Source organism: Buteo buteo, unplaced genomic scaffold (assembly GCF_964188355.1).
Source record: "Buteo buteo unplaced genomic scaffold, bButBut1.hap1.1 HAP1_SCAFFOLD_55, whole genome shotgun sequence".
In the NCBI taxonomy this organism is placed as follows: Eukaryota; Metazoa; Chordata; class Aves; order Accipitriformes; family Accipitridae; genus Buteo; species Buteo buteo.
Window position 1 is genome coordinate 139,141 of NW_027439221.1, and position 19,018 is coordinate 158,158.

Here is a 19,018-nt window from a genome sequence, read left to right on the forward strand (position 1 = left end):
GGTGTAGAAGCAAACACAAAATACTAAGTATTGGATGTATTTTTTCTGAAATTCTGGAAAGTAACTTGTTCTATTCTCCAACCTGGGTGAAAATGCAGAAAGAATGAAAGACAATAAAATCTGGATTTGGGGAAAACTTTTGTAATGTGTTGGTAGATTATAAAGGTAATAAAAGCTGCTTTGCCTGTACTGTGGAGGACTGATTCTCTTTAGTCTTCTATGAAAAATGCTTTTAAAAGAGTTGAATCTGGACTGGTAAGTGTGTCAAGGAGGAAAGAAAGAATCGCAACAACTGGTGTCTTAGCCTCTTGGCTGTAAAAGCAGTGTTCATTCCCCAGTCAGGGATACCTGTGCACAGAGTGGGTTAGTCTGAATCAGAGGACTTTCTCTGCAGTTTGGAGCTGGGTGATAATAGAAAGGTTGTGTGGCCTCTGGCTTATGCGCTAAACTCTCCTGGCTTGCTCGAAGAAGCAGAACATTTGGTCTGGCTCTGTTTCTGGAGCAGACTCCAAAACTGGAAAAAAAACCACCCCCAAAAAACAAAACAACAAACCAACCCTCCACCGTATCTTGAGGAATAGCCACGAAAGGTAAAGGTGGTATTGGTAAAGTGGTACAGAAGCAGTTTCTGAAATTTGCTCCTGTACCTGAAATACCTTTCTGGCAAAGCGGCGAAGAATTGATCTTGCCTTCCTCTGTAATGGTGTCTCTCCCTGTGAATCCTCTAGCTTGGTTGAGGAAACTATAAATAATGAAACGATGGGAGCAGGAAGGTAATAAGATATAAAGTACAGTAAGGAGCTTGATAATCTGATAGGGTTAATGTTAGTTACAAAGTGTAACCTGTGACTTATGGCATAGCAGGAGTGATCAGCCCAGGGCCTTGCGTTAATCCTTTAGGCAGTGCAGGTGCTGAGGGTTGCTGGTGGTTGGTGTTTGTATATATATGAGCTTCTTGGTGATTTCCAAAACACCTGTAAAAAAAACCCCTACAGTTTGGCTAGGTTGATACTTTTATTGTAAACCCATGCTTTCCAGTGTAAATAGAAACTCTTTTGAGTCCTGCTTTGGCCCAGAAGTGGTACTGCTGGAGCTGTGCTGGGCCACTGTTTGGCCGTGACTGTAAAATGAAATACGAACAAAGCCTGGGCCATCAGTGTAGCAGCTTCAGCTGCAAAGGAGGGGACTGAGCTGTTGTGGGAACACCAGTGAAGCTGATTACACTGAAAGGAGATTTTATCTTGGAGATAAAAGACAGTCCGGTGTTGGTGGCGTTTCTTGTTCCAGAGCTCTTGTTTTGCTCTACAGCAACCAGCTTTTTCAGCCTTTTACTGATGTTGTAATTAATCCGGCTGCAAATAGGACTGTTGGTTCTCAAATATTTTAAGGTTGTGGAGAGACTTTATTAGTAGTTTTCTGAATTCAGAGGAGCCTGTTTCTGGAGCTCTGTAGCCCATGTTAACTGGGCTGGGAAAAGGCGGTATTGCTTAAGGGGTATCTCTTGCTGCTGTTGTCTTTCAGTGCTGCTGGCTGCTGTTGGAAGCAGAAATTGCTGCAGAGCACTTTAATTACTTAAGTATAGAGAAACTTACCTGTTCACTTCTTTTTAAAATAAGCGCCATCCGGTTTGAGATCTTGCTTGCCTGGCTCCTACCTGTCTTTGGAGGTTTGTAGCCACTGAGTCATGTTTTGCCAGCTCTCACCTCTGCGTGATGGTGGTTTTGATGGTGGTACACCAGGCTGGCCTGGGAAAAGAGTGCGGGAAAGGCTGCAAAGTCTTGTGGCCGACTGACACCCTGGTGATCAGGAGTGCGTGATGCAAGGGCTTGCAGCCCCGTGACATGGCAGGCCACTGTGACTTCACAGATGTGTCCCTTGAGGTCAGCCTCTGATGCAAACCTGAGTGGGTAGGAGTTGTCTTTGCTCTCCAGTTTGAACCTCACTCTGGAGAGGCTCTCTCTCCAGAGAGGAAGCAGCAGGTGGTCCCTCTGTGGCTGACTGTCTGCCTCCTTTATCTTTGTACGAAAAAGCAAAGAAGCTGTGGTTTAGATACTGCAGTACCCTATGCCAGTTGGACTTTCAATGGAAAAAGAAAAGCCTTACGCCAAATGTAGATCAAGTAAGTCTATGTCTGTTTCTCTGCAGTAATTTCTCTTATTTTAATCTTAACGGTAGGGCCTCCAGTTCTTTAGGTTTTTGTCAACTCCTTATGTCTCCTATAAGGCAGAGCATGTGCTACTGGTTATTTTTAGCATGGAAAATTTTAAGAGCCCACGTGGTCCCATTTAGTTTTAACTGTGCCAACCTTGTCCAGTTCTCTTTCACCCAGATAGTATTTATTTCCTGAGTGCTGTATCACTAACTATAGGGTTTGTAGGGAGGCATCCCGGCCTTGCTGTTGAAGCTACATTTCCAATTTAGCTGCCTGCTCGTTTGCTCTGTGGTCCTTCAGGACAGCCTTTAATTCCAGCCTGGATTGCCACTGCTTTTGGGGTTTGGAAGTGTAACCTCTCCAGCGCTGGGGCGGAAGGGGAGCGGAGGAGGCAGGGACTGGCAGCAGTGTAGGGTATGTCCCTGCAGAGCACCGGGGCTCAGTCGCTTGGGACTTGTCTCTCTTCTTGTAGAGACTTGAAGCAGCTTGCCCCCAGAACAGACCTCCTTGTGTGTAGAAAGCCCTGAAAATCCGGAGCAAGTGCTTGCTGAAGTCTCCTCTCGAACCTTGAGAGTGAATTATCTGGCTTTTCTCTGAACCTCATGCTGCAAACATTTCTAACCTAATAAGGATGTGTATACTGAAGGGTTGTTTGTCCTGGCTAGGGAAACAAGGTGGCTTAAAACTGCTCTGGGACCCTAATGTGAACAAGTAGAATAAGTTGACTGTCCTTGGCGCTTTTTTTTTTTTTTTTAAGGTAGGCAAGGGTGTGCGTTCATTCTTGTTCTCATCTCCCTGGTCTTTACCAGGAGCTTTCCATAAATCAAGTCAGGATAGAGATTTGGAGAGCTGACTGACCCCTACTCTCCCCTTGCTGTCTTAATCCCATCCTGACCTACCGTGGGGATTATTTAGCAAGTTGGAAAAGTCTCATGTCCTAGCTGCAGCTCTCTGGCCCTGCCTTGACAGAAGGTGTGACATTTAAACCGGATTCCTGACATGCCAGAAAGAAGTGGAAGTGGCTGGCGGTGCGGGGTGAGCGCATACAGTGTGCGAGCTCCGCGCTATTTTTGGTGCGGGACTGCATGGGGCCCTGCGTGTTGGGAAACGGCACTGGGGCATCCAGCCCTTCGCACTGGTTCTGGCTCTTACGAGCCGATCGTCTCCGGTCCAAAGCCTCCAGAGCTGCTGCGTTTCTCCAGCTGGCTCCTCCTGCCTGGAGAGTGCGAGGACTGTCGGGCCAGGCTCCCTCCAGTTTGGCAGTGTTTAAAGCCATGTGATTTGACAAGTTGCCACGTTCTGTTCTGCTGCCGGCAGGAGAATCGCAGGCTTTCTTCCCCCCATGTGTTTAAATGATCCTATTGCCCCTGCAGTCCTGAACTGGCTGTCAAATTGGCAGCGGAGAGCGGGTTTTGTCGCTCTTAAACGTGTTGGAAAAGGCACGTGGGCTTTAGGAGCTCTCCTGTGGAGGCAATGGAAGAGACGTATGTGCTGCATCTTACAACCGTTTGGTTGAGCAGGTTAAAAATCAGTCATCTTCTAGGCATCACGTAAAAAGTGACATTGTGACCAGCGTATCGAAATCAGGCCAATGAAGTCTTCCCATCACGTTTACGTTAGGAGATGTTTGTTGGTGTTAGCTGTCCCCTAGCCGACCCGGTGCTTTAGGGTGTCTGCTGGCATCTTGTACAGACCCACCACCTTTCATCCCTTTCTAGCTGATGGAAGGATGTGGAATTCCCATTTAACACGATCACTGATAGTATAATGCAGCTCTTGCTAAAATTAGTCAAATTAAAAACATGAAATTAAATGAGCTTCACAAGGAGCAGTCAGCTAATCCACCAGTCCCCACTGATCTAAATATCACAGAAGAGTGAAGATCTTTATCTTAAATTATATTAATGTTGAAAATGACTCTTAGAACTGTTTTGTCTGCCAGGCTTTGGGATAGGCCTGGCCCTCTGTGGGGCATCCTGCTACTGCCTTCCTGCGCTGCGGAATTGTGTGGGACTATTGTTTGTACAGTTGGTGCAACTTAATAGGGAATCGGATAATAATAGGGCTGTCTGTTTAATCAGGAAAGCTTGCTCGGAATGGACTTATGTGAGCTACTTTAATTTGAGTTTGTGGTACGCCTGCGAGACAGCTTGTAGGGTGGTTCTGCATTAATTATAACAACTTAAGCAGACAGCAGACGAGCACTCGCAGTGGCTCACAATGTGCCATTGTGCTGGAGAGCATAAATGTGAACCTTTTGTCTTGGGAATGTACAGACTTCACCCTTTCCATTTACCAAGTTCCAAAAACCAAACATCCAAATTATTGCATAGGTTTGTTGGTTTTGGTTTTGGTTTTGGTTTTTTTTTTAAATTCCAAATCTCAGATGTTGCCGTTAACTGAAAGTTCATCCTCAGCAGTGAGCCCTGCTACCTGACTGTGTAAAGCCAGCTGGAAGTAACTTGGATTTAGAAGAAAGCAGCTATGAATGTCCAATTAACACACACTCAAGTTTTCTTTGTAGAACAACGTAAATACCTCTTTTGTGATATACTGGAGATATTACTGGATTTCTTAAGTCATGTCTGCAGCTGACCTTTGATTTGGGATTAAGCAAGAAATTTTCTAGTCCCTGTTTTTGCCAGTCATGTATTTACTTGCCTCGGTCGTTAGGACTCCGTGGTAAACAGTACAGAAGCAAGGCTGGCGTCTGAGCTAGCTTGGATAAAGTTGTGTATTTGCTCTTGTGGCATGGGAGGGTGTGGCTGGAGGAGGTGAGAAATCTGGAGAGAATATTAATTTTTCTGAGGCTTGGATGCTCGGTTTGAGCCTGAGGGAGGCATGTTTTTGTCCCTCGGCTAGAATGTAATCAGCTTGTCGTGAAAATCAAGGCCCTAAAGGAGAGTTGTATTTGGAAGCTGTGGTCAGGAGGCTTGCTCTGATAACAAGTTTTTTTCCGGTTGAGACAGACTAAGCATAGTTGACAGAATGACTTGATTGCCTTGTCTTGTCTCGGAAATATTATGCTTCTAAAGAGGAGCTAGATAATGCTCTTTTCCAGTGCGTGGTTCCCATTTCTAGGACTTTGCTATCTCCTGAAAACAATCTTTATTTTTGTTGCTCATTGGCAAAAACAGGCTCTTGAGGCCTGTTTGGAGAAAAATCTGTCATGTGTAAGCATCACCAGACATGTGATGTTTTGCTTTAATTCCTGCTCAGTGAAAATATAAACTGTAAGTGCTTTGCAGCAAGGCTGTTTTGGGGATGTGGGTAACTGTTTAGCTTTGTGTTCCAGCTGTAGACTTTCCTTAAGGAAAAGGAAAGGCATGTCAGCCCTGCCTCGGATAACCCAGGTGAGGCTTGTAAATGGAGGAGCATGACTGGGACATGAGTCTCGGCGGTGTGCAGGTGGGGAAGGGTGCACACACTTTCTAAGTCAGAGAGACAGCTTTCGACTCTGGAAAGTCAGAGAAGCAGCAGCTGTCAACATAGTAATGTAGAACAAACTTTGGAGCTGGGTTCCTAGGTAGTAGTGTCCCTATCCGGGCTGCTTTTGCTAGATAAATACTGCGGTTGTAAGGGCGCTATAGCAGATTTCCCATCTTCACTGCTGCAAAATCTTGTAGAGGCACTTCTGGTTATTGGGAGGCACTTGCTTGATCAGGCTGTAGCTGTTCTTTGTTTAGGAATTCCTACACTGTGTGTATAAAAGTAAATGGAGTAGCTGCGTGTTGCTGTTTAGCGTCTACTTAACTGCAGACTTCTGTCGTGTGCCCGCTCACCAGCCTCTCGCAGTTGCTGTGGATGAGAACATTTGCAAAGCACTTCACCTTCACTGAGCTATTATGTTTTAGAGAAGTGCGTGTTGTCAACCTATGAAACTCTCAGGAATGTGGTGCTGCCTTTCAAGCAGAGAAGTGGGGAGACCTGCAGCGTGTCAAGTCTGTGTCTCGGAGTGCTGGTGGTACCGCTGTGCTGTGAACCCAGCCTGATGCTGGAGAGACTTGCAGTGCCGGATGCTGTCCTTGTGTGTAGTACTGACCTGCGAAGGTGAGGCAGGAGAAAGAAGGTGAAATTGTTTTACATGTAAAGGTGGGATAAGGTGAAATTGGTGAGCGTAATGGTGAGAAATGTCCAGATATTCCTAGTCTTAGGTCAGGATCTTGTTCTGTGGTCTGTTGGTGGAGCAGAGATGTGAATTTAAGGAGTGGCTAGAAAACGAGTCTGTTCATGCTAATAGAAATACCTCAAGGCATTTATGAAACTTTAGCCTTGCTGTTACCTTTCCTGTGACTATTGTAACATGGCTTTTGTTTCTTCTTCTAGACATAATTGCTAAGGATCTGTAAAATGGCTTCACGTTTCCGCAATATTATCCCATATGCCATACCTGGAGTGCTGGCACTTGTTGGCTGCTGGTGGATCTATTCCCGTAGAAAAAAGCATGCAAGCTATCATGATAAACAAGCAATAGCCACTGAAGAAGAGCAGCAGGAAGAAGCGCCAGAGAATGATTCACCACCCAAAACAGAAGCATGTGTTCCTCGAAGACTGCCTCTCTCGTCAGAAGAGGAATGCCGAGAGAACGAAACCTCGACCTCCCTGCTCTCAGCAGGGTCGACGACGCCCTCTCTTCTGTCTCAAACTCACGAGAGGCTAGATCTCTCACAGGACCTTCCAGACCTGTCAGTAGTGACAACGCAGCCCAGTACCCTTGAGGACGACAGTGAAAAACTAGAAACGACAGGATCTCAAGATGAAAGCGGTGTCCCTGCTTGTGTTTCTCTCCCTCTGATCTCAAAGAGCACAGAGTGTCACGGCAGTGCTGCGCTGAGCCTTGTACAGGATTCAAGCTCTAGTGCAAACCAAGATCAGTGGCCATCAGCATCAGCGACACTGACACGAGAGTCTTTGGGAATCGTGGAGGATGGTCCAGGCTTGAATCATGAGCGTCGCAGGGCAGCAGAGGTGGATGGAGATCGCTCAGGAGGTAAGGGATTTGAAAATGCTCCCATGAAAATGTGGTGAACAAATATTTTATGTGCTGTAACCCTTCTGCTTCAGAACATGTTCAGATAAGTCCTCTTCATCTTTACCTTTGCCAGTAGATGAATATTTAGGCCTCGTGTGCAGGTGGGTATGCATTTGCTCTCAGAATTCCCGTCCCTGTAGGATCCCGTGTTAGCTGGGTGATCTTCAGGGTATACGACGAAAGGTTGAACAGACTGGTCTGCATTCAGCACAAAGCTTATTGTCTAAAGCGAAGCATGTGCTTGAGTAGCCCAGTGAAATGGGCTGTGTCTGGATGTAGGCCAGGCTGTTGAACACCTTGCTGGTTTGAGACCTGCTAATGCAAATGGTTTCTGCTTCAGTTCGGGCAGCCTCTAGTAAGGACTGGGTTCTTATCTGTGTTTGTGGGCTGCTGCCGAAAGGAGGCTGTAAGGCAGGTTTCTGAGGTGCTGTTGGATGAACCAGGGAAGTGCTCTGACGAGCTGTGATAAAATCAGTTGGTTGCAGACCAATTACCCTGAAGCCTTTTTGCTTGGAAGGGTAGGTGCATGCCAAGAAATCCCAACAGGGAGCAATGTTCGTGGAGTTCCCCCATCTGTCTCTGTGTTGCTTTTGCCTTCTAGATCCTGGATGATGTGTGCCTGGCAGAATACAAAGCTGTCTGAGCAAACGTTAACCCGTGTGACCTTGGGGATGGATGTTAAAATCCTTTATAGGACCCTGTGGCGCCAACAGCCCTTAATGACAGGATGTCTTTTGTAATTGCTACAAAGTAGTTGGAACGCTGCTTGTTGTGAGACATGGGGAGTGAGTTTGCCAACAATTAAGGATTAAACCCACAAAACATTTTCACTAGTGAGAGTAACCACAGGAGGAAAATGGTTTTGCCTTGTTGTGAATGCTGGTGTGATGAGAAGGTACAACGGTGTGTTGTGGAGCCTGGCGATGACAAGGGCTGAAAGCTCTGCAGGGAGACAGGTAGGGAGACGGCGTATAGCAGGTAAAGTTGATAATGTGGCTGTGTTGGATAAGAGGTCCTACAGCTGACCTTTGCACCCAGGCTGTGAGACTTAAATCCTCATCCTTGTCTAGCAAGTCTATTGCAAACAGCTGCACTGCTTGCCTTTGACTTTCGAGGCATCTGTGCTGTGTTACTTATTAAGATGTGGCAAATGTGAGGCAGCTGTTGGGCTTATTTTTCTCTTCGGTCTTGTACTGGGTGATCTGAATTCTTGCAAGCAAGTGAGGATCTTCATGTTTCTGCTTGTTAATCTGGAGGAAGGATCAGCCTTGTTCTTGTTCTTGATCTTGTTACACTGACTGTATCTGGGATCTGACCAGGAGGAAGCTGTTTGAGTTTGTCCCCTTCCCAAGTACGAATGTTCCTGGTATCGGCTGATGGTTTGGGAACAAAACGTAGCTCAGCTCTGGCACCTTGTTTCTTCAAGCATATGACAAATCTGGGCAAGAGACAATCCTCTACCACAGCTAGTAGTGGGCACAGCTGGTGCTCAGGTCACCGTGCAACCCTCGTTGGGGCAGGAATGTAATGTCAATGCAAAGAGCAGACGAATAGGTTGCACATCCCTCCCTGCATGCTGAACTCCCTGTGAAAAGCCCTGTTTAAACCATGTGGGGAAAATGCAAAATACCTTGCTGCAGCAGCAGCTCAGTGTTGGTGTTAGCATAGCTCTCGTTCAGCTGGTAACTTTTGACTTAAAGTGTCTTGTCTCTGCTGCTGCATAAGGTGTCACCATGTTTGAAGGACTCCTGCTGAACTCGGGCCTCCTTCTGTTGCATTCCCAGAGGTGTGCAGGTTTTTCTCCAGCAATAAAAGGAAACTTGTAGCAGGCCGCGTGTGATGGGACTTTACCCTTTCTGAAATACCAGAGAACCTGATACAGGATCATCCCAACTGAATGCATAGGAAGAGCTCAATGTCACCTCTCTATGAAATTATATATTTTCATGGCCTTGTGTCTGGTAGCTGGATTGTGTGGGTTGTCTGAATACTGACATGTCTGTATGTCTTGTAGGTTCGGATGTAAATAGCGTGGACTTTGTGGACAGTGGCTGTGCCATGAGGAAGACAGTGAGTCGGCAGAACTCTAAGCTAAGAGGAGAATCCAGCAAGTCCGGCGTCGTTATCTGGGAGATAGAGGTTCCAAAGGTAACCAGCCGTTGGCCTGCTCGCGCATCCTGCCTTGCCCTACATAGCCATCTTCTGGTTCTTCCAGCCTGGTACTGGCTCAGTGCCATCCCAGAGAGATCAACAACAAATCAACGAGGATTTAAGCATTTAGCTCCCGTTAGGACTCAACAGGAACAAAGAGCCAGTACACACCTGTAAACAAGAGGCATGTCAGGGTTATGCCCAGGGTAATGTTGGTTGCTGGACTCATTATTCCCCATTATCTTCCACCCCAATCTGTTAGTCCGATGCTCTGAAAGCATTCAGAAGGCTTTGAGGGTACACAGTTATTAAGGGCAGGTGATTTTTTTTTTTTTTTTTTTCCCTGCTATGTAGGAGGGTTATGTTTCAACTGCCTGTCCAAACCCTTCCTCACAAGCTGAATGCTCGTATGAGCTATTCTGTAGAGCTGCTGTGTCTCTGTCTTTATAGTGAGCTTTCTTTTGCGTTGAGAGAGAGACTGTGTTTTTAGGACTACGTTCATACCTTCTTCCCTGCTTTGTGTATGCAAAATCATCTGTGGCTGTCCTGCACAGCATCGCTCTTGCAGTTCTGCTGCTCAGCAGACCCGAATAATGACAGCCAGTAATGTGAGACAGCAGCTCCCGGCAGGATAAGCATGCTGCCTCGAGTGCTTGGATGCTGTGAGCCCAGGGAAGACGTGTAACGTGCATTTTAATGGATCAGTAAAACACAGGCTAAAGAAGCAGTTCTACAGCAGAAAAATATGTTTCAGTGTTTCATGAAGACAGGCTGTCACTTTTCTTGAAGTAGCCAACTCTACATTGTATAGGATTATCCATACTGACTTGGGCCCAACACTTCTGCTCTGGTACCTGGTCTCTGACAGTAGGTGGTGGCAGGTGCCAGTGAAAGAGTAGAAGTAATAGGGCATGCAAAGACATCTCTTCATCATCCCGCACAGCTGTCCTGGGACTCTGCAGTCTAATGGGCATGATAGCCTGGTTTACTCTCCCATGAATTTGTCTACTCCCTATCTAATCTAATTAGCTTGTTTAAAAATTGCTAAAACTTAGTATTTCATATTTGAATGAAAAAGGCATGTAGCATGCTTTTTTAAAACAAGAAATGGTAGGAGATTGGGAGAGGACGTGACTTCACTTGACTGTAGGAAGACAGTAGCTTTTACCAGGCCTGGTAAAAACCATCGTGTCTTTGTGTCATTCTACAAGATACGAAGACGGATCTATCAAAACAAGCTGTGCTTACTGATCTGTATCTACCTTGACTTGTCATAGACCTGCTGAACTCTGCGCTGGTCCAGCATTCCCTTATACTTATTCTGCCTGGCCCTGTGCTACAGGAACTGGGAATGTGGGTGAAATAAGCCACAGAGAACGGTGTTGTTTGATCTATGTTTCTCTTCCTGACTGTTGCTTTCTTGTTACTTTCATAAAGGAATTAGTTGGCCGCTTGATCGGCAAACAAGGAAAATTTATGAGCTTCTTGAGGCAATCGTCTGGTGCCAAAATTTATGTCTCAACACTACCTTATTTCCGTGACTCCCAAGTCTGTCACATTGAAGGTAAGCGGAATGTCTCTTTATTCATGGTCTAATATGTAGCTTGGGGGCCTTAATTAGATGGGCAAGGAATTTAAACAGATTTAGTGGCTTTGTGAGCCTAGTGCTTTACAAAACTTTTCTAATCGGTGCTGTTACAGTAGAGGTGTATGCCAAGTTGCCTGTGCCTTGGCATTTGAACCCTCTTATTCTAGAGGTGAGAATGCATTTTAACATCTTCGGCTGCTGTAGTTTAACCAACACGTTTTGAAGGATCCCTTCAGGCTTGAAGGAGGAGCTATGGGATGTGTATCAGCAAGTGCGGTCTTGACTGTGAAGGATGTTAGATTAATTGTGGCTGAAAAATATCTGCCAGTGAATTGGGTTCATACTGGAGGCTAACGCTGTTGAAACTGGGGCCTGAGTTGCTCATGTTGGTCTGATATCAGGTTACATGGCCAATCTATTAAAAATTAAATCGTTGATGTAGCGCAGAAGGCACTTCACGGGGTGGGGGTGTCCTCAGCATATCTGTACTACAGACTTTCTGTGGGATTTTTGTCTTCCAGGCTCTTCGCAACAAGTCGAAAAAGTACTGAGCCTGATTGGCAAGAAGTTCAAAGAGCTGTGTCTCACCAACATCTACGCTCTACCTCCACCAACACCACTGACGCTTCATTCCCTCCTTATGACTGCCTGGGTAAGTCCCAGCTTGCTGGCTATGCTGATGTCAGGGTGGAAGGCTGTTGTTGGTCGCTGCTGTCATAGTATGCTACGTCAACGTGGCTGGTTCACAGATGCCCTCAAAAACAGTTGGATTTTGTGTGGCTCTCTGCTGTCCAGCTTATGTAACTGTTACAGATCAGATTTGCCTACCTGCTCTTCCACTGCAGTTTCCATTCTGCCTGAGCTGAGAAATGTAGAATCATAGAATCATTTAGGTTGGAAAAGACCTTTAAGATCATCAAGTCCAACCATTAACCTAACACTGCCAAGTCCACCACTAAACCATGTCCCTAAGCAGCACGTCTACACGTCTTTTAAATACCCCCAGGGATGGTGACTCAACCACTTTCCTGGGCAGCCTGTTCCAATGCTTGACAACCCTTTCAGTGGAGAAATTTTTCCTAATATCCAATCTAAACCTCCCGTGGCACAACTTGGGGCTGTTTCCTCTCATCCTGTCACTTCTTACTTGGGAAAAGAGACCAAGACCCACCTCGGTACAACCTCCTTTGAGGTAGCTGTAGAGAGTGATAAGGTCTCCCCTCAGCCTCCTTTTCTCCAGACTGAAGAACCCCAGTTCCCTCAGCTGCTCCTCATAGGACTTGTGCTCCAGACCCTTCACCAGCTTCGTTGCCCTTCTCTGGACACGCTCCAGCACCTCAGCGTCTTTCTTCTAGTGAGGGGCCCAAAACTGAACACAGTATTCGAGGTGCAGCCTCACCAGTGCTGATCCCTGGGTGGGCGATCCCTGCCCTGCTCCTGCTGGCCACACTATTTCTGATACAGGCCAGGATGCCGTTGGCCACCTTGGCCACCTGGGCACACTGCTGGCTCATATTCAGCCGGCTGTTGACCAACACCCCCGGGTCCTTTTCCACCAGGCAGTTTTCCAGCCACTCTTCCCCAGGCCTGTAGCGCCGCGTGGGGTTGTTGTGACCCAGGTGCAGGACGCGGCACTTGGCCTTGTTGAATTGCATACAACTGGCCTCAGGTCATCCATCCAGCCTGTCCAGATCCCTCTGGAGACCCTTCCTACCCTCGAGCAGATCAACACTCCTGCCCAACTTGGTGTCATCCACAAACTTACTGAGGGTGCACTCGATCCCCTTGTCCAGATCATTGATAAAGATATTAAAGAGAACTGGCCCCAAAACTGAGCTCTGGGGACCACCACTTGTGACTGGCTGCCAACTGGATTTAACTCCATTCACCACCACTCTTTGGGCCTGGCCATCTAGCCAGTTTTTTACCTAGTAAGAGTACGCCCATGCAAGCCATGAGCAGCCAGTTTCTCCAGGAGAATGCTGTGGGAAATGCTGTCAAAGGCTTTACTAAAGTCTAGGTAGACAACATCCACAGCCTTTCTCTCATCTACTAAGTGGGTCACCTTGCTACAGAGGGAGATCAGGTTAGTCAAGCAAGACCTGCGTTTCATAAACCCACGCTGACTGGGCCTGATAACCTGGTTGTCTTGTACCTGCTGTGTGATGGCACTCAAGATGATCTGCTCTGTAACCTTCCCTGGCACCGAGGTCAGACCGACAGGCCTGTAGTTCCCCGGATCCCTTGGGTAAATAAGTCTTCCGACTGCTTCATGCCGATAGTCTTTTTGTATGCAAGGCGGGCCCCGCCTCAAGTCTGATTTCTGTTAGAGCAGCAGGGAGTAACAGTGAGTAGCTTTTGGAAGTGAAATACCGGAGTGCCAGGGCTTTTCCACCCATGGCTGTAAGCCTCAGGAGTTGCTGGTGGAACATGGAGTTGCTGTGAATGAAGCTTGTGTTGCAGTGAACGCTAATGAGAATTTCTTTTCTCCACATGACAGCTCTTCCTCCCAGACGGAGTCTCTGTAGAGGTCGTCGTGGCAAACCAAGTCGATGCAGGGCACATGTTTCTACAGCAGCATACGCACCCCACTTTCCATGGTCTGCGTAGCCTCGACCAGCAGATGTACGCCTGCTATTCTCAACTGGAAATTCCAACCCTGCCAACTCCAGTAGAAGGCATGTAATGTGATTGCTCACAAATTGTTCAGCTGAGAAACTTCTAGGGTCACACGAAAGCCTGATGCCACTGAGTTAGGCTTGGGAAGTTTCCCAGTGGATGAGAATGTGATAGTTCACTTGTCATTTCATATTTTTTTAAGCCGCTGGCAGACTACAGATGCTGCTCTACTCTTCCTTACCCCACTCATCCCTGGAGTACCTCCCCAGCCACTTAGTTGCATGTTGAAATTCAGAATGAGATAAAGTCCATCTCAGGCTATTTCTAATCAACTTGGCATCTGGTGTATTTTTGCTGACAAAGTATGGAACTACTCCCAAATCTTCATAGTGTCACAGTCTGCACGTGGTGTAAAGTGGAGGGTGCATCACATGGAAGGGGGTTACTAGCGCTAACTTTCCTTTTTGGGGACAGACCTCACTGTTAGTGACCGAAGGCTGGAAGGGAACTGTACACCTGGGTAGAACAGCATGGAAGTGGCAGACAGAGACTTGAGAGTAAAACCCACTTCTCCTGCGTCCCAGCTGCAGGCCTTGTCTGGTGGGGGTGTGGGTGGTGGTGAAAGAAGATGTTGGCAGCGTAAGAAATGCTGTTGATTCTCAGTAGATAAGTACTGATGCCTGAAGTGCTAATTTCTGGAAATCCACTTACGCTGAGCCTTTCTCCTCTGTACTCCTGTGTTTTGCAGTTGGCATTATCTGCGCGGCTCCAGGCCTGGATGGGGCATGGTTCCGGGCTCAAGTTATTAGCTACTTCGAAGAGACCGGTGAAGTGGAGCTCAGATACGTGGACTATGGAGGATACGACAAAGTGAAGATTGACACACTCAGACAAATCAGGTCTTTAGCTCCTCTTCTGTGGCCTAAGGCAATATCTGGCTTGAATCTTCATATACCGTTTGAATTGCTTATAGGTTTTTCCACAGCTGAAGCGGAAAACGGTGGAAAGGCTTGGCTCAGCAGCAGCTGTGAATTCCTTGGGAGCACAGCAAGCTCTTGCAAGGCTTTTTCGAAGGGGAGGGGAGAGGAAATTGCAACTTCTGCCACTTCAGCGTGGAAGCTGAGTGAAAGGATGCCTTCAGGAGGCCCTAAATTGTAGTTAATTGATGAGCTAGAAAGAAGATTCAGATTCTCTGTGCCCCAGCCCCATTGGCTGGGAGAGCTGTATTGGATGGGGGTTTTCTTAGACAAGCCCATTAAATACTTGATTGTGCCCCAGAGGTGGGAGAAAAGCAGTACAGCTTCCATTATGGAGGTGGTTTTTGCTTGGAGCCCAATCCAACTTGGTGTGCTAATCAGACTATTTATTGCTGTTGCTTAGATTGCTGGGAGAACAATCTGATTTTTTTTTTTTTACTGTCATCAATTTCAAACTGAATTCCTGTAAGGTGACATTGATTAATCAATTGCTCTAAAAGAATACAGGAGAAACTTAAAGCCGTGTTCTTACTCTGATTGATTCTCTTTTCTTTAAGGTCTGATTTTTTATCACTACCTTTCCAAGGAGCAGAAGTTTTACTAGACAACGTGGTGCCACTCCCAGGTAATGGAGCTCTCAAGACATACCGTTGGTGCTCCTCCTGCAGGTTTAAATGGATACCAACTGTGTACAAGCGATGATTCTGTCTAAACCTTTTCCCTCCTATTGCAAGCGCAGCCTCTGATGTGACTAGAGCAAGATTGGAAAAATTGTATTTTATTCTTCTAAATGTGCTAGCATGGCATAACCTGTCAGGCTCCAGGGGAAAGATGATAAATGTTCAGGCTTTTTCCTGGATGGAGGAGAGAATGAATTACTCTCCTAAACAGCAAGTTGGCAGGACTGGCAGGGTACAGGTGAAGCAGCTGTAACTACTCTGCCTTCTTCTGTCATAGAGTAGCTGTAAACGCAAACTTAGTTTTTAATCTGCTAGATGAATATCTGACATTTTCCTACTAAAATGACTGATGTGTATAATTCTGTGTTCAAAAGACTACCCTCCAAGCACTGGAAGAATGTCAGTCACTACCTAGAAATGCTTTGGTTTGGCCCCCCCCCCCCCCCTTTTTTTTTTTCCTTTTTTCTAGTGGTGTTAGAGATGCGTGCTCTAACCAGGAGGTACAGGAGGCTCTGCCAAGACTGTAGATGGATGGCGAGGTTTAAGCTGCTTCTTGCAGAAGTCAGTGTTTTCCATGTTCCCTGAGGTAATCGACCTCCTTCGGGATTTGTAAGGAGTTCACTTGCTGCTGGAGGCGGTCTCAGGGTGGGGAGCACAAAGGAGAAACTTCATTTTGCAGTGATTTGGTAGGAAATAAGCAACTTTCCTCCAAAATGAAAATACTTCTGAAATGTCTGGTCTGCAGTGTAGATTGTAACTGTATTGCCTGGGACACAAGAGTTTCCTGCTGCATTACAGGTGTGGAGTTAGCAACAGTGCCCACGTAAGCTGTGCAGGCTGAGAGACCTGAGCTGCCAAGAGTGCATTTGGCACTGTTCAGGTGCCAGCCGGCCTGTGATACAAATGCTTCCGAGTTCCCGTTCACAGTATTGCACTCTGTGCAGGGTCAGTAATGTCCTGAGGCCCCTGAGCTTAGTTTATTAAGGATCAAAATACTAATGGCAGCTCAAACGTACTGCAGAAGTAGACTTTTCTGTCTTTAAAGCCTCCTAATTCATCAGCCACTTATGTTCACATTAACTGAGCTAGTGGCTTTAGAAAGCACTTCATCCTTTCCCTTCAGCAACACAGCAGGCACAATACTTGTGTGATCTCCAGCTTAATAGACTGGTTTCAGCAAATGCGTACAGCAACAGTAGGTGAGGATTCTCTGGCCTAACTTATGTAGGAGGTCAGGCAAGATTAGCTTAATAGTCCCTTCTGGCCTTTAAAGCCTGTGAAGAATATATCTCATTTGTTTTCTCCTGCTCTTTTCTTTCCCAAGACGAGGATCACTTTTCACCTGAAGCCGACGCCGCTGTTAGTGAGATGACCAAAGGCGCAGTCCTAGTGGCACAGGTACACGAGAGCTGCCTGGAAGTCTGGTTGCCAATTTGACTGCTGCTGTTGTCCTCTCTGCCCCCTCGCATACCGTGCGTGTTAAAATCGAAAACAAAGCCACAGCCTGTAAGCCTGGCTGCTGGGCAGGATTCTCGTCGAGCAATCTCGGGCGCCGAAAACTTCCTTGTGTGGCACCAGGACCACTCAGGACTGCCTGGCTGGGAAGGGATGAGTATTCCCTCTTGTTACTGATGCGGGCAGAGAGGAAGGGCACCTGGATGGATTTACAGAGCACAAAGTGGCCTGTTGTCCAGCGGATCAAATATTCACCTGGGTCTGCGCTGCTTTGCCAGTCTCAACAGTCTTTGCAAGACTGACATCCAGGACTTGGCCTCTGGCTGGCCGGAGGGAGAAGTAAGGGCATCCCAAAGGCTTCTGCATGCAGTGCCTGGTCTCAGCGAAGAGGCACTTGCCTCTTCCGAAGTGCCTCTGACAGTGGCTGTAGCTGTCCACGTAAGGCAGTTGGGACGAGTGGGAAGCCGATAGCGCTTGTGACGCTCAATCTCGCAGCTTCCTTGGGTTTTAGTGCAGTGCTCAAATGCATCACTAATTCTAGCAAGGGCACGGATTTGAGCGACCAGAGCGCACTTGCCAGCAGGGTGTCCCAGCTGCCTGGTGGCAGGAGCTACATTTCCACGAGCCTACGCTGAGTCTGAGGATCTGATATGCAGTGAATGATGCTAGCCTTGCACCCTGCACGGCTCAGACCAGAACTGCTGCACGCTAATGTTCTTCTGTGTTTCCAGGTCACAAATTATGACAGCGCAACAGGTCTGCCACTGATACAGCTGTGGAACTTGACGGGAGATGAGGTGGGTATGTTAACATGCCTATTTTTTCAACACTGATAAGGTATATGATTATGCAGACTTTTTATTGCTGGTTAGGAACTTGCTGATGCTTCTTGCTAGTAGTTTGTTCACCTTTCTACTTTTTTTTTTACCTCCTTTTAGGTGGTGTCGGTAAACAGAAGTCTGGTGGAAAGAGGGTTTGCTCAGTGGCTTAACTACTAGCGACGTCCTAGATGCCTCGACAACGCTTTCTACAGAGAAAAATAAAAGAAGAAATCTTGTTTTGCGCTGTTACAATTTGGTTTGGCAACCTTTCATAAGACAACCTGTTTACACCTATGTGTGGATTTTTGTGGTCCATTGAAACTCATCCTGCTCAACTGTTACCATTTCACTAGAAACATGTACCTCATCTGGGTGAAAGCTGGGGTGTTAAAAGCCATAATGACAGATACTGTAGCTTTAAAGCAAAAAATCCTCCCCGGCCTCTACTTAAAAGTTGAATGGAAAAAACCTTAATACCTGGGGGCTTGCTTGAAGCTAGCAAATGCCCCGAAATGTTAACTGTGGTTGCATTTTTGTTCAAGATGTATAATGCCCCGTGAACTTAGCGTCTGCTTTTCTTAAAAGCTACAACGGTTGTCCTTTTTTTAACAGGCTCTGCCTATGAAATTAATGAATGTTATTAAGGAATTTAATGTTTAGTTACGGATTTTTCTATATTGTGCCACTAACCTGCACAAATAACATTCATCTTGTGTCTCCCTTATGCCAGGAGGTAGATGAATTGCATTCGTTGCACTTACTGTGGCACATGTCTCACTGCAGTCATGGTTTTTAGGCTTGATACGCTTAAGGAAGAAAGCTTTTCTGTGCAGATGCTTGAAGTGCAGGGTATGTTACCACTACAATTTTTTCTCTGAAATGTCATGTATTTAAAGAAAAGAACTGATTGCCAAGCCCAATTGTAGTTTATATTTTTCTAGCTGTGCAAGTCTGTAAACATATATATAAAAAACCATTGTAATATTTTGTACAAGAAAAACACTGGAAACAAAGGGCACTTTACAGAAACTTTTTCACACCAAAATGTCCTATGTAGGTAGAACTGGTTTGGAGTGCATTAGGGTAGCCAACATACTTGGAGCATCTGAATGTTGGGAGTGTTTCAGCTCTGCTGTATACAGGATTAGTATTCCCTTAGATTGCTGTCTGGCTTGAATTGTGATCACTGCATTCTTTGCTATGTTGCTGTACAGATCTGTTTAAAAAAAAAAAAGTAACAGCTTGGCATTAATATTGCAGTGGTGTTCTCAATTTTTTTGTGTTCCTTTTTAGATTTCTATTACATATTTAAAATTTTGCTCAAGTAATTTAAGCCAACTTAATACTCTTAAACACACGCCCTCTAATGTATATCATTTTAGATATGTATTGAGCTGGGATTTATTGCTGGCAGAGAAGATACTTGCCAGGAAAATGTTGATGTAGTCAGTCCTCAGAAGTTTTTTCTGGTGGGTTCAGGGATGTCCTTACATCCTATGAGCTAATGTGTTGGTGCATCACATTTGGATAGTTGCCTACAAAA

General features: G+C 46.2%; 1 protein-coding gene across 1 annotated transcript; it reads left to right on the top strand.

Moving 5' to 3' along the window:
* The first annotated feature begins 1,855 nt into the window (after positions 1–1,855).
* Positions 1,856–18,161, top strand: LOC142027762 (A-kinase anchor protein 1, mitochondrial-like). Its single transcript, XM_075021970.1, has 11 exons — positions 1,856–2,119; positions 6,479–7,142; positions 9,199–9,332; positions 10,773–10,899; positions 11,445–11,575; positions 13,424–13,601; positions 14,291–14,441; positions 15,077–15,144; positions 16,524–16,597; positions 17,386–17,451; positions 17,593–18,161. The coding sequence occupies exons 2-11, from the start codon at positions 6,503–6,505 to the stop codon at positions 17,650–17,652; spliced, it is 1,629 nt and encodes a 542-aa protein (XP_074878071.1). The 5' UTR covers positions 1,856–2,119; positions 6,479–6,502; the 3' UTR covers positions 17,653–18,161.
* Positions 18,162–19,018: the final 857 nt, after the last annotated feature.